The following is a 24,216-nucleotide window of genomic DNA, read 5'->3' as shown; positions in this document are numbered from 1 at the left end:
GTTCCCCATTCGCAGACACACACAAGTACATAATGGGGAGAGCATGCTGCTTCATCCGTGCCTTGCAAATTTTCAATGTCACCAATTGCGATGCCAACTTCGCTGCCGATGTCGCTGCTTATAAATCTTCGACGTGGAGCCGCAAAAAAAGGAAAAAACACCATCAACAAAAAACACGCACTGCCGGCAGTGGGCGGGATGCGGGGTGCGCGCATTGAAAATTGCTCTAATTCGCCAAAAACAGCTGATTTGGTCGGCGCCGTGGCTTCCTGCCTGCCGCCGCTGCTGCCAAATCGACGTGGGGGTACTCGGACTCGAACTCGAACTCGGAATCTGAATCTGAATCGGAATCATCGGGGCTGTCAGTCGTGCGGCGAACTTCGTGGTGCGGCAACATGAAATGGTCGATGTCGATGCGAAATATGCGCACATCAAAAAAGTCTGCCTGAACCACTTCCTTCCCAGCCCAGTCTGCCACCCTCCACCAAGATTGGCAATGCTAAGGCCAACCTTGCGACATGATTTGGGGCACAGTTGCCTGTAACGATGATCTCTCCAAAAATACATTTTTCGCTAAGAGACCGATTCAGGTACTTTAAAGACTAGGATGGGCTCAATTAAATTAAAGGTTAAATAACTAAAATATTTACAAATGCATAATTAAGAAAACATTCCTATTGTCAGGCATCAGAAATGCAGTTATAGTCAGTTGTAGAAGCTGGACTGTGGTGGGAAGCCGGTGCGTCGTCGGGCTCGGAAGATTTCCTTTCCCACAATGAGCGGTGGTGCCGCTAGAAGCAAATAGCCCGCTCTGTTATTGTTGTGGGTGTTTGCCTTCAGAGTTTTCTCCATGAGATGGGGGAGGGAAAACATAACCCAGCCAGCATGGGAAACACCAAGCGACAAGCCACCATATCGGCGTCGTCATCGCGAGCTTCCCAACCACATCCACGTCCAGGGCCGCATCCAGAGCCACATCTGAACTCAAAAGAGAGCCAGGCACCAAGTGTGGAGGAGTGGGAGATCGGGTGCGTCTTCGGCATAGTCGTCTCCAATTCAATTCATTTTTATTATGATGAGCAGCCCGCTGTCTTCTTTTCCTCTTATTCGTTGAACTCCCCAGCTCGGTTGTAATTTTTTTATTATGCTTCTTCTTCATTTATGTTTCCAAAGTTTCTTCTTCCTCTTTGGCTCGTACGCTTAAATTGCTTTGGCGGAGATCGAGGCTTAAACTCGAAAGCCGAAACTCGGCTCCGTTGCCTTCTACCTTGTTGTTTTTTCCCGACGTTTTTTTCCCTCCGCTCCTCTGTTTTGTGTGCGCCCCAGCCGAAGAATTCAAAGTGGGGCCCCAGACCAGAGACTCGAGATTCGAGACCCGCGACTTGCGACTCGCGACCGGAGACCAGGCCTGGGTAGAGTCAGGCCCGATCCACAACAGCCCAGAGTTATAGCCAGGTACTGGAGGTAGCGGCGACCGACTTAAATGCTTGCAAGCCGACTCTTGACTCAAAAAAGGTACAGTGGATGGCATTGGCATTAAATGGGATTAAAATTTGGGATTGGCAAAAAAAGAAGGTTGATTTTTAGCACAGTGCGACTACTAGAATGCATATGCATATGTTAAATACTAATACTAGGGAGATCTAGAGACTCTAGAGATCTATATAAGAATCCAATTCATTTCAAACCGAGTTGTGACTTATACTAGTCTAAATAAGATATTTTCATACTTAAAGATATTCTTTGGTATTTAAGCTTGTTTTTAGCCACTTTGACCCACTGTACCATAAAAGTTGTTGCCGTTGTCCCAGGCTCTGGCGCTGGCTTTCAGCTCTGGGCCCTGGCTTGGGGCGAACATTTCGAGTTGCTGTTGCTGGTGCCAGTGCTATGGCTATTGCTGCGGCTGTTGTTGCCGCTGACGATGACTGGCTCCGGCTCTCAGGTTGGGTTGCTTTCTGTTCGTTTGCTCGGCATCTCGTTCGCTGGCTGGCTGGCTGGTTGGCTCATAACCTGAAACTTGAATATTGTGGAATTTGAAGGTAGCGACGATGTTGCTGTTGTTGTTACTGCAGCCAGCAACAACAACACTAACAGCAACTGCAGCAGTGCTGCGTGCGAGCTTTAGACTCGGCCCGTCAATTTGGAGCCAGTCGGAGTCGGACGAAGCCGCTCCCCAGCCCTCCCCTCCAGTGGCCCCTTCGGTCAGCACTCTGCTTATTTCCAGCCGCTGCCAGTGCCAGCTGAAACGAGTTGCTGGCGAAGCGTAAAATGCTGCTGTGCTGTTGCCGTTGTGGATGTGGATGTTGCTGGTGGGTAAAAAGCAACGAACGCTTGACGGGACTGGCTTTTGTGTGGTGCTGTGCTGTGCTGTGCTGCGATGCCTGGTCGCTGGTGTGGCAATAAAATTCAACTTCCAGCTAAAGCAACAGTCGCAGCCCGAAATCATCATCATCAGCCAGTCCCAAGATGATGGCCAGCATTGTAATGCTTTTGCTGTTTGTGTTGCGGCTTATAATGACGGCAGCAGCAACTTCCACAACAACAATAATACTAAACATTTCTCCATTCGAACGAAAATTAGCGTAGAAAGTTTTCTTTTTTGTTGACTGTTGGCAGGCCTGGTGGTTTTCCCGTTGCGGGAAGCTCGGCCGATTCGATCCGATACGTTTCGACGGGGGTTTTGAGAGCTTTCCGGCGATTGCTTGGCGATTTTCGGTGTGCAGCTTTCAAGCGCACACTCGGCGTATGCGCAACGAGCTTCGGCCGCATTACACATACGACCAGTTGTCGCCAGAACGAACAACGGCGGCGGACAATGAGCAATGAACCAGCAATGAGTGCGCCTCGCCTCGCCCCACAACTTCTGATGGCGATAAGCCGGGGTGACTCAGTTTTCGTCGCAAGAATTGGGAACTGGGAACGGCAATGGGGCAGCACAGCAATTCTAAGAAGGAAAACTTTCGTTTCGGGGGATTCTCGATGCGGCAAGACGATGTCGTTCCCAAAAGGAGCAGCGTCTAGACTCGCTCCAGCCCCTATGACCAAAAATAACCAAAAATCCAGCTGCAGACGCGAACGGGAACGAAAATGAAAACGAGGGATGAAATGCGATGATGAGACATGAGGCAGACCAAAGGCAGTCGCACTGGCAGACAGGCAGCTCACAACAAGGGAAACGGGAAAAGGCAGCAGGGACTGGGCTGGAGGGGGTAGAAAAATGCGAAACACATGCGACTCAGCGCCGACCGACGACCTCGATGACGATAACAACACAGCGGACTGAACGAACCAAAAACTCACCCCAAACCAAACCGAACCGAACCAGAGGCGGCAAAGGCTCTGCAACCGGAGACCGTCTCATGCTCGCACTCGTATTATTTCCCCCACAAACAACTGCAGCAGCAGCAGCAGCAGCGGCAACATGCAGCAGCAACATTCAGTGGAGGCAGCAAATATGCGAGCATATGGCAACCCTTATGGATTTGACAAAAGCCGCCGTTCGCACAGATGTTCAAAACTCGAAAACCCAAAAGGGAGTCGTGACGCACCGAGAACTGAGGCACATAGCCCATGAAGTTGCTTTGAGTGTGCCGGCTTACCAGAGGGTGGCAACACTGAAAAGGGGGAAACTCAGCTCGGCGATCGATAGTTATAAGGGTATCTGAAAAACAAAAGGGGGTTTATTGGTGCTTACATCTTAATTTAGAAAAGGATTCAAGAAAGGAAGGGCTTTAATCTTCAAACGATCTCAGATTTTAAATATTAGTTAGAAAGCTTATTTTATGTCCGATAGTTTTATTGCAAATATGTATGCAAATCACTCGTATTTCGTTGCGAAGCGATTCTTTTTTATGATCATGCGAGAAGACAGCCGGGAAGGGAATTCTTCGCTGCCATTGTTCCATTCCAGTGTTGTTCCAGAACCAGAACAGCAGAACTCGAAAACCCAAAAATAGTTTTCTGAATCGAAAAAAGTCCAAGAAACGGAAAAAGTCTCACAGTAACTGTGGCGGAAGTTGATGGGAAAGAGCCAAGCGAACATGCTGAAGCAGCGGTCGAAGAAGAAGACCAATCATAAGAGGAAGATGAAGCAGAGGCGAAGAGGAAGAGCGAGGCAATCATGGCAACCCACACGGTTCTCTGGCCGACGCTCCGTGCGTTTTATTTTAAGAAGATTTCGAGCAGCGTCGATGAGCAATGCCAGCAGCCGAGGAGGGGGCAGCAGAGGGAGTGGGTGGGCGAAGGGGGTGGGGGTGAGGATGAGAATGGAAATGGGGAGGGGGTGGTAGACTGGCAGACGGGCGGACAGGCAGACAGCCTCGACTTGGCTTGACTGTTGTTGCTTTTCTGCCGCCTGGCATTTTCCATTTCATTTTCCTGCTGCTCGAGTGGGTGAAAAAAGGAACAGCGAAGGGCGGGCAGACGGTTGGAGAGGTGGGTGGATGTTCTGGGTGGCGGAAAGTGGGAGTTCGAGTCCCTGCCCGACTTCCATTTTCCTGATAACTTTTTAGATGGCTGTGTCCTTTGTTGGGTCGTGCGAACTCTGTGGAAAATTTATGATACTTTCTTTATGTGGTACACTCGAAAAATGTGAGAGCACCTCTACAGATATTTTCTTTTAGAAATATATGTTAAAATATATGCAGTCATAAATTAAAAAACATATCTTTAACATTAATTTACAGTGTATAGTGTACTTTTTCGACATCAAATCACTAAAATGTATCCTTCCTTCAATTGCAGGTGAATTCCGCCATGGGTCTTCAAGCAACAGCCGCCACGAAGCGGAAGCATGAGCTGACCTTTGACAGCAAGGATGCCAACACCACCTACACGGGCACCTGCGCCCCGCCCCCCGTCAAGGCCAACAAGTGGGCCATCAGCAACAACAACTACCTGGAGTCGCTCGAGCAGCAGCAACAGCAGTCGGAACCTGCCACAGCAGCAGCCATCGAGTCCAACAATAACCACATCGTAGTGGACGTAGCCATGGATGCGGCAACAACGAAGTCTCCAACGGAGTCCAGTATTAGCAATGGTACGGAAGTTACTAGCCAGCTCAAGAGCCAAGCGGAGGTGCCCCTGCCTCCCACGGCGAGTGCAGCGATTCCGGAGGACAGCATCGCCAAGTTGGAGGTTGTGGCTGCCTCTGCCCTTCCTTGCGAGCCGTGGGCCGGATCGGGAGCTGGATCCACGCCGTCGGTGGCGTCGTCATCTGAACCTGTGGACTGCATCTCCAAGCTGCAAGCAGTGGCAGTGCCCAGTGATCCATGGGGCAGCATTGCCACCCGATCCACGCTCGCAACAACGCTTCTGAGCGCCGACGAACTTGATGACGATGACGATGACTTTGAGGACGACTATGAGGAGGAGGAGAGCATCATACCCACTTACTGTCCCATGAGATACCACCCCTTTGTGCCGCACCCCCACTCGCACCCTCACCAGCTGCCGCCGCATCCCCTCCAGCAGCAACAGCAGCAGCAGCTCACGCAGCAGCAGTTATCCCAGCAGCAACATCCTCAGCAGCAACGGGGCTATGCACCCGGCTACCCTGGTAGTCGCCAGCCCAACTACTACTCGGAGCCCTTCCCGCAGCAAAACTGCTCGCGTACGGGAGGACCGCAACACATGACGCAGCAGGCACCACCGACGCCCCAACAGGCGCGAGGATTTGCGCCACCTCAGTGGGCTACGGCTGGGGCGGGACCCAACCCGGCGAACCCCTCGGCTGCCAGCCAGCAATTCTACGAAGCCACCAATGGGAGCAACTACGTTCAGACTGCGGCGCCGCAGCAAACCATCCGCTGTGCGGAAAATGGCAAGTCCTATTTGGATCTCGGCTGTAGCAGTGGCAATGCCGGATCACCAGCCACCGCCGGCGGACCTCCAAGCAGTCCGCCGCCCTCCTCGGTCCCCTCGGTCGCCCCCTTCGCCGGCCTGCCCCTGCACGGCTTGCCGCTGAAGCGCTGCTGCGATGGTAGACCCGGTAGCTGGTGCAATGCCAACCGGAGCTGCTATAAGGACACGCGGCTGAAGATACGCAACCTGTCCATGTTCAAGCTCTCCCGCTTCCGGCAAGTGTCCGAGCAGTCACTCTACCGTTCGGTGCTGATATGCAACACTCTGAAGCGGATCGATAGGGAGATCGAGGCGGAGGCCAAGGAGCTGCACCAGGCAGCACAGCAGCACCACCAGCAGGCGGCGGCAGCTGCCGCGGCCGCTGCAGCAGCGGCAGCTCAAGCAGCGCAATACCACCCGGCCTACCAGCAGCAGCAACAGCAATCTGCGCCAGTGCCCCTGCATCCGCATCCTCAGCAGCAGCAGCAAATGGACTATGCTCCTGTGCTCAACTGTGCCAGGTTGGCCAACATGGACCACTACCAGCAGCTCAGTTTCCAGTCCCAGCCTCAGCAGCAGCAGCAGCAACAGCAACAACAGCAGCAGCAGCATGGTTACCACGAACGTCTGGAGCCCGCCTACAGGGGAGTGGCTGCGGGGCCAGGAGCGGGAGCGGGTGGAGCTGGATTCCCCACGCAGACCGGCAACTGTGATAACTCCGCAGGGTCGAGTAGCTCGAACAGCAATCCCTCCTCGGCGGCAGGAACTGCGGCATCGACTAGCAGTAGTTTGCACCCCTACGATCACTATCCCTTTCGGGAGTCGCAATCAGGACGAGCCACGCCCTTTCCCACCTGTCCCACCACCACGGCAGCAGCAGCAGCAGCTACGGCGGCGGCAGCAGCAGCTGCTGTCACAGCAGCTTCAGTCAGCCTGAGCAACACCAGCAGCCACTCCACTCCCAGCAGCAGCAGCAGCAACTCCATCACCACTAGTAGTGGAAGCAGTGCCTCCAACAGTGGCAGCACCTCCATGCCCTCCAGTTCCAGCAGCAATAACTGTGACACCAGCGACTCCGGCTACGCGGACGACGACTCCACGCGATCTATCAACTGGAGCTCGGTGCTGAGCTTGAGCTCGCAGTCGGCGCTGGATCCGTTGAACAACAATGATCTGTTCAGCATACTGCCGGCGGCGGCCAGCCCCACAGCAGTCCCGGTCTCGGTGGTTTCCACCAGCAGCGGAGCCAGTTCGGCCTCCGCCTCCACCTTGGCTTTCAGCGGCAGCTTCACTACGGTGCAGGCGAGCAGCAACAGCAGCAGTGGCAGCAGTGGGTCCAGCAGCTCCACCACGGCCACCTTCACCACCCTGTCGACCATCTCGTCCGCCACCCACTCCCTGACCTCGTCTTACGTGAGCAGCATCAGCTCGAATGTTTCGGCGGGCGCTAATACCTGGGAGTACGGCTTCCTGGACATGGAGTTCGGACTGGGATCGGAGTTCACGGAGCTGGTGCCCAGCTGCAAGCTCAGCTCCGAGGAGCTGTTCAAGAGTGGCCTAGGCGGCCCGGTGGTGACTGCCTCGCGGTTGCACGACAACGAGCTGGAGCAGCCGGCCCACATAATGGTCGGCAGTTAGTATCAGTTGTAGGTCTCGTCCGGGTCGCCTCCGGGCGTCCACTAGCAATTCCACGCAGTATTGAGATAAACGCAGATAGGGGGTTGGGAGGGGTAAAATGCTCAGGTTGTGAACGTGCATGAAATTATCCTTAATCCGTTGTCCTTATACCTCTCCCACCCCCAGACCTTGCCCCTATGCCATTGTCCCCGATGAAAGCAATCCGATGGTGACACAAAATAAATGCAATTTAATGTGAAAATCGTAAGAAGTTTTAAGAAAAAACACATACAATGATAATGACAAATGAGCAAGCAAAACTATTAGCAAATTTTGTAAGTGTAAATATTGTTAGTTTTAAGGCAGAGCAGCGAAAACGAAAACTCCTAGAACTAAGATTGAAACGGAAGCAAAAACAGAAAATCTATACTAGTTTTTAGCTTTGTTAGTTGCAATTGTTGCAGTTTTTCGATTCCACACCACATAAAAACCTAACAACAACGTCAAAACGAACAAGAACAAATTTAATTAAACATCCAGATCAATTAACAAAAATTATGTTTTGGCAAAAGCAGAAGAGTTCACACACGACGAAGCAAAACATGGCAGCAAACAAAAATGATGAAAAATCGAAAAACGTTTACTATATTACTAGCCATAAGTATTATTATTTATACACAAAACCGCAAAACCAACAAAAGAACAACTTAAAACCAAGTTTTATAAAAGAAAAAACAAAGAAAAAAAATCACAAAAAGAACAAAAAAAATTCAAAATGAACGCAAATATAAATAATTTGTTTAAAAAAACTTACCCTATCTTTTAATTATATGGTGGACTTTCTTGTCTTGGGAAAGGGCGAGAAACGCTCTCATTGGACCTAGGACTTTCCAGGATTGGCTATTGAGTTCATTTTAGCTCCTTAAACTAGGAATCTAAGACCAGGCGACGCCAAAGTTCTGGTCTCGAAAAGTCAACGATTTTCCTTTGGTGCCTTCGCATTGGCTTTAATCAGCCATGATAAGCTAGCAAGAAATTTTGCAAAATCGACCCTAACAGTGGTTATCCTTTTAGCGAGAGAAAATGTTTTTCTCAAATATTGCTGTCTATTTTTGAGAACAAATTTAAAAAACTATGGTATACAACCTGAGGTATAAAAGCATAAAACGATTTCCGATCGTTCAGTTATATGGCAGCTATAAGATCACCGGTCGTTATAAAATTTGGTAGGTCGGATTAACTGACCAAAAATATAATCTGTACCAAGTTCCAGCTTTCTATAGTCAAAAACACAAAAATTGGGTCAATTCCGATCGGTCAGTTATATGGCAGCTATAGGATATAGTCGGCCGATCCTTATGAAATTTGGTAGGTCTGATTATCTGACCAAAAGTAGTATTTGTACGAAGTTTAAGATTTCTATCTTCAAAAACACGAAAGTTGGGTTATTTCCGATCGTTCAGTTATATGGCAGCTATGGGATATAGTCGGCCGATCCGAGCCGTTCCGACTTATATACTGCGTGCAAAGGAAAGAAGGATGTGTGCAAAGTTTCAAGTCGATAGCTTTTAAACTGAGAGACTAGTTCGCGTAGAAACAGACAGACAGACGGACAGACAGACGGACAGACGGACAGACGGACATGCTCATATCAACTCAGGAGGTGATCCTGATCATGAATATATATACTTTGTTGGGTCGGAGATGTCTCCTTCACTGCGTTGCACACTTTTGGACAAAATTATAATACCCTCTGCAAGGGTATAAAAACGAATATGTGCTTATTCTCACCACTTTTCCGCATTCGTGGTACGAGAGTGACAAAAATGACATAAATAATGCAAATTTATGAGATTTATGAGAAAAAAAATTGATTTTTACCCATTTTTTCATTACTTATTATCTTTTGAAAAAAAAGATCAATATGTTTAAATGATTCTCGTACCACGGATACCATACTCTGAGGAACATGTGAGGAAATTTCATAGCGATTGCTCAACTTTTGCGACGTTTAGAACTTCCACCAACTCAAAAAACATGGTTTCGAGCAAAACGCATTTGAAAATTTGAACACGCTGACCCACGCGCTCAACACGGGTGGTAAAAACGACCGATAACTTTCGTAATTTAAGAAACATATCCAGAAATGCATATTATATTATATATTATTTTTTACTTGAAAAGTTACCAAAGCTACCTAAATTCAACTGGCAATGTCTTTCCATTTATTTTTTTCTTTAAAATTCCCTTAAAATTACTAATTTCTATCTTGCAAATCGATATTTTTGTCGAAATCTTACAAAGTTTCATATAAGAGTGCCTTTTTTTAATTTTTTATATAAATTAGGCAAAAAAGGACAAGATTTAGTCTTTGTAATAGTTATATTTTTTCTATGTTTTATTATTCGGAATTTCAGATTCAAACACTGCAAAAAATTATTTATTTTCGTTTTAATGTTTTTTCTTTTTTCATATAGAGTGAAAAAGTGTAAATATTGAGAAAATGTAATTAATTTCTGTTTGGAAGAATACAATTTGGAAATAAGCGGCGTTATGGTCCATGGATTACTTTGCCATTTTCCAACATTTTGATTTATTTTTTATTTTGTAAGTTGAATGAAAGTTACTAAAAATATACATAATTATTTGAATGTCTAAATGGATTCGTTAAAAAAAAAATAGCTTAGGGGGGTTTTAATTGTAAGGGGGTTACCTTACAATGCTATCTACCGATAGAACTACTACCGTCGAGAACTTTAAAGTGGCGGCTTCTTTTAAAATTTCTTCAACGAAACTTGAAGATGATCTATGTGAACACTATTTTTTGAATCAATTTAATTCAACTTTCCAAAAACGTTTTTTGGCCAGAAAAAGAGTGAAAATTTCGGCTGATGCAGAACAGCGGGGAAAAAATATAAAAATTGTTCGAATTGAGTAATGCTTATAGTAACTTATTACTTTTATATGTTCGTATGCTTCAAATTATTTATTAAATATTAAATAAAATATGGTATATTGCAATTTAGGAAACCAACCATAGAAGGCACTCAATTATATTCTACTGTTCATTTTAATTTTTAATGATTAACCATTCTGGTTGTGCTCTATTGTATTTTGTTATTAACAATATATTAAAAAATAATAAACATTGCAATTTAAATTAAAGTTCCATCATGTTCACTTAATTTAGTAAGGCTGACATAAATTAAAACTAAAAAAATGGTAAAAAAAATTTTTTTTTTCGATTCTTTCAATAACAAAATTATTTTCAAATTTTGCAATTTTCCCGCTCAATATCTGTAGATTCAAATTTTAAAAATTTAACGGTTTTTTTCGACATGGACATTTTTGTTTCACTTTGAACATTTTCAAATTAGATTTTGATCCACTTGGAACACTTTCAAATTAGATTTTGTTCGAAACGGAATTTGTTCAAAACTTTCAAGCTATTATCAATTTCACGTTTTCAAACTTCGCGCTGCAAAAGCACTTTTTTCCTTTGGAAAGTTGGAATCTTGAAAATTGGAGTTTAAAATAGTGCTGAAAAAAAGACACCTCGGTTTTTTTGGTCACAATTCAAATTTGCCCGCTCAAGTTCTGTGAAAAATTAACAGAAATTAAGTTAAAATTAACTAGAAAGCTCTTTTTTCCCAGCGACCAGAGCTTTTTAGCGATCTTCCATTTATTTAATGGAGTTTAATAAAAAAAAAAACCTCGATTGCTATTTTGTGGTCAAAATTCAAATTTGCCCGCTCAACCCGCTGAAATTCTGTTAAATTTTTAATTCAACATCCTGGAAATTTTTCAACACTTTCAAGCTTTTTCAATTATTTCACGTTTTTCAATTTCGCTGTGCAGAAATAACACTGAGAAAAAAAATGTGTTGCATTACATTTGTATTTTTACGAAGTTGTATTTTTTTTATTATACAGTAAAGTACTGCATTTTTATATTTTTATACGTCAAAAAGTGGAATTTCCGCGAGAAATTTCTCAGCACTGACCACTGTTTTTTTATAGCTATAAAATTTGTATAGCTTGACCGCTAGATGGCGCTTAAGTTCGATTCGAGGAAATTGAAACAAATTTTTAGCGCCATCTGTCTAAAAAATGTTGAAACTTCTTCCTGGGAACAGACTTTTTAGGCGCCATCTGCGGTGCAATATTTTTTTGACGTCAAATTCCACTTTTTTGATTTTATTGTATATATGTATTTTATTTATTTTTTTTAATTATTTTTTTCAAAATCACAAGTTTTTGGCTGTTCATAAAAAAAATCTTTTTCTTCTTTTGAAATTATCGTGGTGAAAAAATGTTTTTAATAACAGTTTCAATAACAGTCAATTTTTTTTTCCACAGAAATTTTCAATTTTACAACACTTTTTAAATTTTTGAAATTTTCCAACTTTGCGGTGCCGAAATAACATTTTTCCTCTGACTGTTATTTCGGCACCGCGAAGTTGGAAAACCTTCAAATTAAAAAAGTGTTGAAAATTGAAAAAAGGCTCTGTTACGTGAAACAATGGAATGTGAAATAGTATCCGCGGCTTAAATTATGTTTGTATTTGGCCACACTGATTGTGGTGCAAAGTTTGGCGCCAGACACCGGATGAGCGATCCCAGTGAGGAGGAGGAGACACTGGTCAAAACATACATATTAAGTTGAGGTTAATTTTAAGATGTATTTATTTACCCAACAGAATAAAACATTTCACGCTCATCCTAGTGTTGATTACGCTCTAAGATCGCTGGTATATTCTTGTTTCGGTGAAGTGCTAAGTGTTAGAGGCATCTCCCAGGATATAGATCGGCGTCAATTATAAAATACATAAAAGATAATACGTAATATAAAACATAAAAACAGAGACTGTAAAAATTAAGTCAGAGTTCGGAGTATACATCAAACGCAGAATTTTGTTTGTAAACCTTTTCAATTGTGAAGTTTTGTTTAAACAAATACCTTGTTATTTAAGAAAGATTTGTAATACAATGTTTGGGAAGCAGGTGAAGTTCTTATTTCACAAAATGGCGGGAAAAGTTCATCCAACTAAAAAAAAAAATAGTTGTTGCAGCATTATCTACAAATAAAATATGGTGGATTTGAAGATTCTATGTTTCCTTTCGTAGGTCCAGGCATAAACCTGATATGTAGGACCTTTTAGAACTTTCAATAGAACTTCCCTAAAGCTAAAGTGTATTGCAACCCATACAGGTTTAACTTAATCGTTATATCGACCGCGAAAGTATCGTAAGTCGCTTTTTTTTCGAAATTGAGATTTTAATTCAAAATTGTTAGGTACCTAATGTCTCACTACCCTGTGAAATATTATAACTGAAAACCGCGCAAAATTATCGTATGTCCATACAAATTTTTTGCATGGGAATACTTCAAACGCACAAAAATAAAGAAATACAATAAAAAATGTTTCTAATCGCTTAAACATCTTATGATTTTGCTTATTGTTTGTAAATTTTTCTCCTGTAAAATTTGATTTTTCAACATACTTTCGCGGAAATACGTCACTTTTTTTTTTTAATTTTTATTTAAATTTAATATTTTTTCTACTATAATTTTATTGTCACATACTCCTTGAACTCCGTTGAGCGACTTGTGACCAGACCAGCAACATATTTTAAGATTAGTGTGCCCATTTACATTATCCTTTACCTTTTACCAAACCTTTTTGAAAATACTAACTTAACTATCGGGATAAGTGTTAAAAAATATGGCAGCCTTGAATATGTATGTGTTTTTCTTGTCCATTGTCCATCCAAAGATTATTCAAGAGTTACTTGTTTAATTTAAGCCCAAAATAATAAAATGTGCTATTCAGCTTCTATTTCTTTGAAGGTATGGCAGCTCTGCTACTTAATTTCCTGGTCTGGCACCTCGCACTGGCACTTGTTGCGCTACAGCTGTTCTTTGCCATTCGTTAGCGCTCGTTTTTCGTGTTTTGCTTCGTTGGGGCTGGATTATTTTCCTTTGGGGCCGTTGGGCCGCATAGTTTGTCTTTCATTCGATTCGTGGCGTCCGGACGCGTCGCTGCCGTTGTAAAGTTGCGTCGGCGGTGCGACATTGTTGTTTACGTGGTGTAAGCGAGTGTAATAGTGTTTGTGTTTGTTCTCAGCGGGAGTTTCGACATACCGCATTGTTTAATTACACCCGCGGCGGCTAATTTCGATGCTAACGCAAAGCAAAGCAGGGTGTGAATAAAATTATGCTAAAATAGATAGTCAAAGGTAAAAAGCGTCATAACAGGAAGACGGAGAGTAGTTGTTCTGTTGCGCCGACGCGACCGCGCTGCAGCTGTATGTTGTGTGCGAGAGTGTTGGTGAAGTGGTCTGTCTGGTTTTTTTTTCTTTTTTGGGCAGTGGTGTTGTGTGTTTGCGAAGCAACAATTTAATTGCTATCCAATTTTAAAAGCAGTTCAATTGCAAACAATTACAAATATGCAATTTGCCTCGATTGCATTTGCATTGGGTGCGTAATTAAATTTTTTAGCCGCAAACAAACACAAGCACGCTTGCGCTCCCCCTCTCGCTCGCACCCGCACACAACTGTTGCTGGTGTAATGGCGTAATCGTAATCTTTGTGCCCTCTCTTTAATGATTTAATTAAAACCGTAAATTGGAAGCCGAAATTCAATTTGTCCGTTTGACTTTTTAGTCCGTGTGGGTGGCTTTTCGCTGACATTGAATATGTGCCGCAGTTTGTTGCCGCAGTTTGTTTTTGTGTTTTTTATTGCTGCACTCGGAACACACATGCAGGCACACAATTACAAAGTAATTAAGTACGTGCGTCGCGTGTCGTTTTGGATTTTCTTTGGCTTTGGGCGGAAAATGTTCTGATCTGGCCGTGCGTCCGCATTTTCGCACTGGCCCCAACCTCAAATCGGGCCGCGAATAAAAGTGTAAAACCAAACCGGTTGACCGTGATAATCGTGTGTACGGGCTGGCAGATTTTGATTTGCGTGCATAAATTCAGATACAGCACACAGCAGCCGAATTACTGTGAATGATTGAATTGCTGAAATAGTTGCGGTCGGGTCTGTGTGTGTGTGTGCCACTCTTTGGTTCGTTTGCATGTGTGTGTGTTTGCCCTTCGTCAATGAATAACGGCAGTTTTCGAGGTGCCAAGTCGGAGAAGAGCAAACAACAACAACTACAAATTGCCTCACCTTTGTCAGCAGCGAAGCAACAGGGTAAAAAGTGAACAAAAACAGCGAAGCCGGCATTGGAGGAGCCGAAAATAAGTAGAGAAACAAACCAATAAAAACAAAACGCAGCTGCGGAGTCAGCAGAGCCACATTCCAGCCATCGGCCGTCAGATCACCCGGCGGAGCAGCCTCCAACCGCGGGTCACCGAGATTCTTACTTCACCCCCAAAGACCCAGCAGCAGCAGTAGCAGCAGCACCGAAAAAAGGTGAGTCCAAGTATACCATCTACAGTGAAACAAGGCTAAGACCTACACCTGTTGAAGGCTTCTGGAGGCCACACACACCTGCAGGTCCAGGCCATAATTGAGAAAGATTTGAAGGGGATTACCGCTCTTCTTAGTTGATTTTTCCCCTGGAACACGAGCAGTGTAATCCACTGTAAGCGGGTGGGATGCGTGAGTACATCAGCGTCAATTTTCCGCTGCTGTTCTTTGGCTGCTCCTCCTTTCTCTGCCGGCGTTGCTGGCGTTGTGGCGTTTCTGGTGTTGTTGGGGGCCACGCCTTCCGCTGCCAAGCGGGCCATGTGAAAACATTTTTGCGTAGAAATTACATATTGTTTCGTTTTCACATCCCAGGCTACCCGACCAAGCCACCCGTCTGCCGATGCCCCCAACCAGCCAGCTGGCAAGTACCTTGGTTACATGGCTGCTAAGCCCTTCCCCCTTTTCCGGGCCTCTCGCATTTTTATGGGTCGTCATCCATCGTTGTTCTGCCAAGTCCCCCACTCGAGCCCCCGCTCCGCACTAGCAGGGCATCGCTTTCTGCTCATCAAAGCACGAAAATATCCAAAGGCGGCTGCCTCAATTATGTTAATTATGAATTGCTCCGCCCCTCCGCCGTCCGCCCGTCTGCCCGACGTCGCTATCTCTTCCAGTACGCGTTTTTGTACGGAAACCTGAGGGCCCGGGCTACATGGCGGATGGAGTCGGGAGAGCCAGTCAAGCGGGAAAGTGGGCTTTTGGGTTAGCACCTGGCGAGGTCGTCGCCGTAACCCAAATTCAAGCGTTTTTCGCAACTTGATTTGAGCCATTGCCAAAAGTTGACTCCTCTCCGAGCACCTGGCGATCTCCCAATGGACCGTAAACCCAATTAAGAGCGCCGATCCCGCGGCAATGAACTTCACCCACCTCCCGACGGCTCCCAGAAGAGCTGGCCCGTTAATTACCTAATGAGTTGTTTGATCCATTCAGTTTCAGTCGCGAAATCAATGGTGGTTGTGGACATTTAATGATGCGTTGATTGGAAGGCGAGCTTAAGTGATAAAAATTAACAGCGCTAATATTTGCCAATCTAATTATGAATATTGGAAGCCAGGGATAGTGCTTTGCACAAACGATAATGAATAGGAACCTTTAATAATGCTATCAGACCATAATACAACAATTAAATTCTGCCACTTTGGCCGAGAGTGGATTGTTCCACTCGCCCGCATTTAGCCCCATTGTCCCCTGTTTCCAAATGAAATTTATCGCGGACTCCAACACAACAATAGACCAAAACAGCTGCCGGGCCGTAATACTCTCCGGCTAGCTTCAATTTTATCCGCCACTGGAGAATTTCGTAATTTTCAAATCACAATATTAATGCAGGGCCCAACAATGGGAAAAATGTTGTTGCAACGTGGTGGGGGCAGGGGCGAAAGGAGGTGGAAAAGCTGGAAAGAGCTGGGTGACAGCGACGGCGACGGCGACGGCGGCAGCTTTTTTGGGAAACCTTTTAACAATGGAAAACTTGCCCAAGCCGTCATGAACTGCGTCCCAAGTGCTGCTGCTGTTTCTGTTGTTGCTTTCGTTGTTGGCATCGCAAGCCGGAAGATATTTCAGACAGGCTTGCAACCGGGCGGCCACCAGAGGGCGGAGGGGTGCGGCCGGAACCCGGGCCGAGCTGCTGGGTGCTGGTTCCATGGGCTCCATGTTTAGACAGAAACAAGTTTTATGCTTTGGCAATGATGACGCTAAAGCACTGACTCCGAAGCTCTGACCAGTCCATCGGCTTCTGTGGCCAATGCTGCTTTGTTGTTGTTCTTGGCCTACGCCATACAGTGTTACCCACTCGTTCCCGTTCCCTATCCCCATTCCCATTCCCACTCCCCCCGATTCCGAATTGGAGCCCAAAACCAGACCCAGTCCGCTCCCGGGCGCATTTAGTTCACAGGCGAGTGGCGAGTGGTAAGGAGGTGGTGGTGCTGCTGTGGTGCAGCCGCGTTGTGTAGTTTTGAACTAGTTGTGGCGTATCAAATCAAGCCGAACAATTGTCGGCCTAGAGATGGGAGCGTGAGGGCGAGGCCACCCGAAGGGGGAGGTCTACTAGGAAGCTCTGCATTTCAATTATCAATCTAATAGGCTTTTTATAATATTGGAACATCAGATCAGTTCAGTAGACATCAGACTAGTACCGTAGTATCGTAGCCCACCCCTAGTTCCTATCACTTTCTAGTCCTCCCACCTCGTGCATAGTTCACCACTGTTCGCAATTTGGAAATTAACTGATTTGGTTGTTTTTGGGCCTGACCGGGGAATCCTGTCTGGGCCACAGCGCTCGCCAGCCATTTGTATTGTTCGACGGCGTCGAGACGGACGGCTCTGTATGTAAAGGATGAAACGAGCTTAAAGTTTTCCTGGGCTAACTTTCAGTTGGTTCTTTTGCGCGTTGGGGTTTTCGACCGTCTGGGATTGCCCCCAAAAAACTTTTAGCAGCCAAGTGGGCGGCTGCGCTTAGAAAGGGGTGTGTCGCTGGAGCGGGCCAGTGGCTAGTGGAAGTCGGCCATTCAGCCGCGACAGGAAGACAGCTCAGGAAGGAAGTTCATTTTGTGCAACTTAACGCTTTTCCCTCTCTATTTCGGAATGGAAGCGTGTCTGGGCTTCCCGCCCCATTCGCCCAGATCCTGTTTTGTTTTAGTTGCAGAATGGTCTGGGAGAGATCAGATATGCCACTTGATGAGTAGCTTGGAGCAGCAAAGAATGAGAGCCTAGATTATACTCGTAGGTATAGCAAGAAAGCCAAGATCTAGATTAAAATAGTACAACGATAGGCTTTTTAGGCCTTTCAGTTGTATTAACTAGTACTTGCATAGTTATAATAGATAGAAGAACTAGTGATATATGTGGTAGATACTCTATAAATATTGTGCCCTTGTGCAGTGTCTGGCTCAGCGCCATTTGTGCCATTTTTGGAATTTCTTATCCGGATTTATGATCCACCACACCTTGGAGGACATAAATCAAGCCGTAAACTAGAGTCCGCTGCTGGAACATATGCGACTATGATGGACCACGCCGCAGCGAGTGGTTCCAATTTCTGGCCACTAATCTGCGTCCCTGCCCGCCTCTCTCTCCCCATCTCCTAGCGGGTTAATCGCCGGCATTGGATGAGGAAAGGCAAATTGCCCGGTTCGGCGTCAGGAACACACCCAGGCACACACCCATCGCACTCTCGCGTCCCACATCCCAGCTCTCGTGCTAAATTTTTAATCAAGCTCTCCAGCAGCTGTGATTTCGCTGGTGGCAGCCATTTTGGAGCGGAGTGGAGACCCTCCTCCCCCACTAACCTTTCCCACCCACAAAGTGCTCGTCCTTCGAAAGCGCAAAAAATGCAATCAACGTCAAATGCGCTTCGAAACTTTGTGCAAAATAATAGAAAAGCCATTAATTTCACTTCTCGTCGAAGATGTTGCCCAAAAGGGGCGAACAAGCTGGGAAACGGGGGCCCGGGCGTGGCTCGGACATATGGCGACAAACGGGAACAGGAAACAGACAGGAGCAGAGGGAGACGAAAGTAATTTTTAATTATGCGCATAACGTGACGTCAAACTTTGATTGGAATTACACGAAACTCGATTAATCGCCCCGTGCATCCGCTCGTACGGGCTCTTGGGGGAAACTTTTTCCTATTCCAGAAGTCGCAACGACTGCCGCCCGCAAACGACGCAAAGTTCCCGGCTTAAACAATTTTCATTAGCAACAACAAAGCCGCTAATTTCACTTACAATTAGCGGTGCCCCAACATGTCGCATCAGTCGGTCGAGTGGCTGGGGGCGGGAGAGCTTCCCGCCATCCAGCGACCAGGCAAGTTTTCAACTAAAATGGCCAAAAACTACAAAAACCCATTCCCATAGTAGTTTTATGAAATTATGGAAGGGATACACCGAGGGTTTGAGGGCTTTTAAAAGCCGGATAGACTCTTCCTTAAATACATAATGCCTTATAGGATATTCAATATTCAGAACCCTTTTCGACATCTTTCGATTAAAATTTCTTATAGTTCAAAAACTCCGAAATAATGCTTCTGAAATAATTTCAAAACGTTCAATTAACGTTCAAAACGTTAATTTCAGAAACCTTAGAGTAGCATTTCCAACTGTCCCCCTAAAAAAACGGGGTTATTTATATTTGTTTATTGTTTTAAATTGTTACTTTATTTCCCATATCTTTTATAATCACCATTTCCTATTGAATCTATACTCTTGTACAGAGAGTACTAAACTGTTTCAAAGTAACTTGACACTATAAAAGCTGTAATATACCACAGCTTAAAGAAAGAGTATTTGAAGGCAGGTGCTGGCAATACCCCCGCTTGGAAATTTGTTAAACATTTTAGGCGACAATGGTCAGTGCCCTTGGAGGGGGAAAATCAGTCAGTAAACAAAGGGAAGACCCGCCGGTGTTGGCCAAAGTTGGGCCAACAGAAGAGTAGTTATGTAATACAAAGTTTAGTCAAGGGTCAGCGGTAATGCAATAAGCAACTTTTTCAAACTGCTGCTCCGCCTCGGACTCCATTAAAGTTGTCAAATTAAGTCGAAGTTTGATTGCCGGCGGCGCAGGACTGACCTGCTCCCAGTTCCGCCCGGCCCTCGTCCCCAACTTTTTCTTGTGTTGACACGGACTTGCTGCTGCCCGGAGATTAGTGGAGCGTCCTGTGATGTTTTCCTGTTAAACGCCAGGCCAGCAGGGACGAGTATTTATAATTGCCGGCCTCGGGGCACAGACTTGTGCGAATCCTGTCGATGAGCTGCTTGCTGCTCGAGGCTGATGGACTAGATGTTGGCTTACTTTCCTTTAAAAGAACATGAACAGGATAAAATAATAAGTTATTGGCAAATATTGAAATTTCCATGTAAAATAATTGGCTTAGTCTAAGACTAATGGTTTAAAGCTGTTCAAGGTTTGATGAGGCCTTCGATTAAAGAGCTCTAATTGTTTTAGAAGCTCTTACGCTAAGCATACGTGCCAAACTTTAAATGTGTTCGCATTCAGCCTCCATCGGAGTCAAGTCGAGGGGCGAACTGCTTCGGTGGTGACTACAAACTTTGCAACAACTCTCCAAGCCAAATACTCTCCCGAGGACCCGCTCCTCGCAACCATCATATTTTGCCCCAACGGTGTCTAACAAAGCAATTAGAGCCACGGATACGCCAACACCGCTGAGTTTGCTGAGTAAACGTTGCCGAGACGCCGGGACCTGGCCCTGGGGAGGCGTATTCATTAGGCAAAGGGAGCGAGCTGGGCGGCAGACATACCGCCCTCCCTGATTTCCCGGCAGGTCCAACTTATGGGTCACTTGCTCAAGAATTTAACAAAACTTTTCCGACTTGGCGGAGGGGCTGGAGGGGCCTTGACTAGAAGGGCAGCCAGATAGACGAGCTGCGACGGCGGCACGAGGGGCGGACTAATGAGAGACTCGGACTGGTACAATGAATATAATTAAATGAGTCCAAGGTGTAAACTAGCGAATTGTTTGATCCCGTTTTTTCAGCGCAATCTCCTTCCTGACAGCCTCCCACTGACTTCACTTTTGCTTCCTGGCACCTTTTGCGAGTCCTTGTTGTTGTTATCCTTGTAAGCAAGCTTTCTGCCTGCTCAGCTGAATGTTGTTAAACTTTCATCTCGGGCTCAGCACTTTTCGAGCCCTTTTTCCGTCGGATTCCTGCCCCCTGCCCAGTGCTGGCGGGCACTTTTTAGCCAGCGACTCGCTCTAGTTAGCCAACTGTCAGTCGGACACTTGATCGTTTAGGGCATGACAGGTGTTTTCTAATACGGCTGGACCCTTTTCTGTTTTTCAGTGGCGGTCTTTTGAGAATTCCCTGAACAAGGTGACCCAGCATGATGCCCCTGTTTTTATTCCACTTCGATGTCTAATCGATTAATTATTCAAGTTTATTGGCAATCTCGTTGAAGCTCTTCCGGCCAGCTTTGATGGGTCGGGAACTATGCATTCCATGTACGTTTTACGAGTCCCCGTCCACTGTCCTCACCTTTGGCACTCTGCCGGTTAATCAGCGAGGATAATGAGTGGGCAGCCTGGCTGTAGTTTAGGGTCTAATTAAAAAGTTCCCGCTCGCCAAAGTCGGCGTGTCACCCCGCCGAGCAAAAACGACTTCAAGTCGACTCAACTTTCTATGGCACCACTTTCGCTGAGGAGATCCCAATGAATATTCTTGTTCTGCATTGGCGATGAAAACCTGTTTGCCCGCCCTCCTTCCAGCTACCCTCCCCTCCCCTGCCCTCCTCGGCCGCCCGTTTCTTATGCTAATGAATGGGTCAGGCAGAAGTAGAGCTTTGATTTCTGATGCTGCTGCTAACCGCAAGCGCAAATAAACCGAAATTGTACAAAAAGAGCAACAACTTGGCTCACATCTCTTGGCTTACTTGCTCTTATCGGGCTTTGTTTTCCCGTTTCTTTCTAATTCGGCCCTATTCACAGGTGACCAGTCCGTCTGTGTGTGCCATGGAGCGCAGCTCTAGGAACTCGCATTTCCCCGAGACTTGAATGCAGCTTTAGGTTTCTGTAGTGCAGTGCTTTCACTTTAAGGCAGTTCTCAGTTGGAGCACTTTCAGGGACATAACTTCATAATTTGTAAGTTTCTGCAATGCTATGATATAAAGAATGCCTAGTAATGCTTCCCTGAATCAAACCCAGCATGATTGATGGTCGGAGGGCATAATGAAAACCCCAATCATTGCGAAAGCCTTGTGCTTTTTGTTCGATTTCTGCGCTGGCTGTAACCACACATTTCTTTGGCTCGAACGCGTGTGAAATATTTCGATAAATGTTTGTGGATTCGTGCGAGTCGGTCGGAGCACACTGAGCTGTGTGTGTATTGGCCCTGCTCCGCTGACCGAGGGGATCTCTTTTTGTTTTTCTTCGGTCGGAACTGCACTTCCCCATTCCCAGACTCCCCCAATCCTTCCGCCCGCTGCCATTTTCACTCCACCGCGCGCGGCGTTAACTTTTCCACGCATTGATGACGAATGACCATGGAAAATGATGAATGTTTAATGGGCCAGTGCGACAGCGAAAACATTTTGAGGTAGCATATTGATGGGTCGAGGTTGCACCGAGTTCTGGGTCGGGGTTTTCGGCTTTCGGTTTGGGGCTGGTCATGCATCACGGACCAGTTCGATGCCAAAACTTTCAGATTCTCACATGTTGCAGTGTCAACAAAGTTGCAGGAAATATTATTAGAAATTCGAGAGTGCAGTTTAAACTTTGTCTTGGTGAAATACCGAAGGATGCAGGCTACTTGTTGTCCTTTCTATTTTTAATTACGTGTATTTTCAAGGATGTTTCAAGCATCCCAACTATTGGAGAAAAAGGTTCATGGGTATTGCTTTTCAAGTGAATAATAATGAATGGCTCTCCTCGCTGTTCTCCATCGGAAAACACTTGGAATTCTTATTCAAATTCGAGTGAAGCCTCAGTTCCCCTCTTTATCATTCCACTTATGGGTGGAATGGGAAGTTGCCCTTGGATTTTTCGGACTTATCTAAAGTACACTGCCTTGCGCTATCGTCTCCGTATTGTGCCCGAATTCCATGCGGAATTCCCGGAGATATGTGGGTTTCTGTTATAAAAATTGCTCCACTTGCAATGTACTCTCCCTGCTATCTGCCCGGCTCTTCCTCTTAGCAGGTCGTTTATAACATTTTTTGCCCGACTTAAGCAAGTCTATCAAAAATATGTATTCGTAATTGCAGCAACGCACACAGCAGAGTCGTGAGACGGAAAATTGAGGGGCAGCTCGCCAGAAGAGCCGGCAGGTTGGGGAAAAGCGACACAGTCGTTGTCATCGTTGAATGATGTCATGTTCGGCCATGCCCCCTTTCTCCTTCTGGAGCCAAGTCGCTGTCGGTCTGTCTATTGCCTTAGCTCCGCTTTGGCGAAATCCGAGTGAGAAGCCCAGCCCTGGGCACCCTTTATGAATCAGTTACCAAGGCGCTGATGCTGCAATAAAAGGTGCGATTTATCATAATGGCTGACGCATGTAGCACACACACATCGCTCCACCCGCCGAGGAAATCACAAGACGGTGGGTGCCAGCACCTCCTCCCATCCCAAGCCCCGCCCTCCTGCGCTCGTATTTTGCAATATAACGCAATGGTTCCTGCTGTGGATTGTGGATCCATCGATTTCATTTCTTGCCATTTTCCGCATTTTTCACAAATCTGTTTTCGCACACCCTCCCGCCCCCGCCCGGCCCACACCCAGCCCGGTCCATTATGGCCCGCCGGGAGTGTGTCCGTGTGTGCGGAGTTATCCGAGGCAGCCGCCAGACGCCAGTTCATATTGATTACAACAAATTCGCAGTCTCCTTCGCCGTCGCCATTCGCTTGGAGTTGTCGCCGGCTCTGGAGAAAGAGAGGAAAACGTGATTATATAACTGATGTATGCGAGAGCAAGTACGTATCTGTGCCTGTTTTTTGTCGGATGCTTCCACGTTCCATTAAAGCTCCATTAAGGATATTAATATCGAGTATGATTTGGCTTAGTTTGAGGAATCTAAGGCTTCCTATCGGGATTTCCGATTAAAGTTTCACAGACCGAGTCTGAGACTGTATCTTTTTTAGTTTTTCAGCTCAGTTGGGTCTTCTGTGATTCCAAATCTTCTCGCTAATCGCTGATACGGTTCTTCAGGGCCGGTTTCCAAGCCAACCATATGCGTTCTCTTTCGATGGCATTTTTTCCAGGCTTTGATTTTTTACTCCACTGCATTCCGGCACTGGAAAAAATAGAAAATACTTATGTCTTAATTCTGGAATAATATTTTGCAGTAAGACTTGAATAAGGGGCTTCCAATAGTTGTTTGATTTTAGAATCAAGAGCCCAGAGTGTAGAGTCTAGAGTCTAGACTCTAGACCATCAAGACTAATCAGTTTCTTTTTAATAAAAATATATTTTGTTTATTTCCTTAATTTTAATTTTAAAACTGAGTATTTTATTCGGATTATTTTTTTTTGTGGCCCGTTTGGAACCCCCTTCCAGCGCTGCTCCCTCAAGCGAAAACCGTTCACTTGCTTGACATTTAGTGCCGGCTGCTGCTCATGTCTTGGGGTCTTCGATGGCGACCGAAGTGGAGGTTGGGGCGGAATCAGGGTCCGAAATGGAAAGAGCCAGAGCAGGCGGAGAGGGTCGGAGATCCAGAGGCTGGTGCTCTTTTGGCGACGACGGCGGCTGTCTGGTATTTCGTTGAACCGGTTTATGTGTGCGGTTTGCCAGCCGGGAGGTTGGCGTCTGGTAACTGGCTCCAAAAATACAAAATACTTGC

At 45.9% G+C, this 24,216-nt stretch overlaps 2 protein-coding genes across 6 annotated transcripts in view; both read left to right on the top strand.

The window, feature by feature from the left end:
• The window catches only part of tara (taranis), a 33,485-nt gene extending 25,230 nt beyond the window's left edge, over positions 1–8,255 (top strand). For both annotated transcript variants that reach the window (XM_017249388.3, XM_017249389.3), the window contains exon 2: positions 4,744–8,255. In XM_017249388.3, the coding sequence (XP_017104877.2) occupies positions 4,744–7,479 (2,736 nt within the window). In that variant the 3' untranslated portion in view covers positions 7,480–8,255. The remainder of the gene's footprint in view (positions 1–4,743) is intronic.
• A 5,111-nt stretch (positions 8,256–13,366) lies between these two features.
• Positions 13,367–24,216, top strand: part of Cad87A (cadherin 87A) — a 58,091-nt gene continuing 47,241 nt past the window's right edge. The window contains exons 1-2 of one of the 4 annotated variants that reach the window (XM_070281730.1): positions 13,367–13,549; positions 14,648–14,879. The gene's annotated coding sequence lies outside the window, so the exon portion shown is untranslated. Of the gene's footprint in view, positions 13,698–14,644; positions 14,882–24,216 lie in introns of all 4 variants that reach the window. The other 3 variants (XM_070281727.1, XM_070281728.1, XM_070281729.1) reach the window with 3 other exon arrangements.

This window comes from Drosophila bipectinata, chromosome 3R, assembly GCF_030179905.1.
Source record: "Drosophila bipectinata strain 14024-0381.07 chromosome 3R, DbipHiC1v2, whole genome shotgun sequence".
Classification (NCBI taxonomy): domain Eukaryota; kingdom Metazoa; phylum Arthropoda; class Insecta; order Diptera; family Drosophilidae; genus Drosophila; species Drosophila bipectinata.
This window is presented reverse-complemented; position numbering and strand designations above follow the sequence as displayed.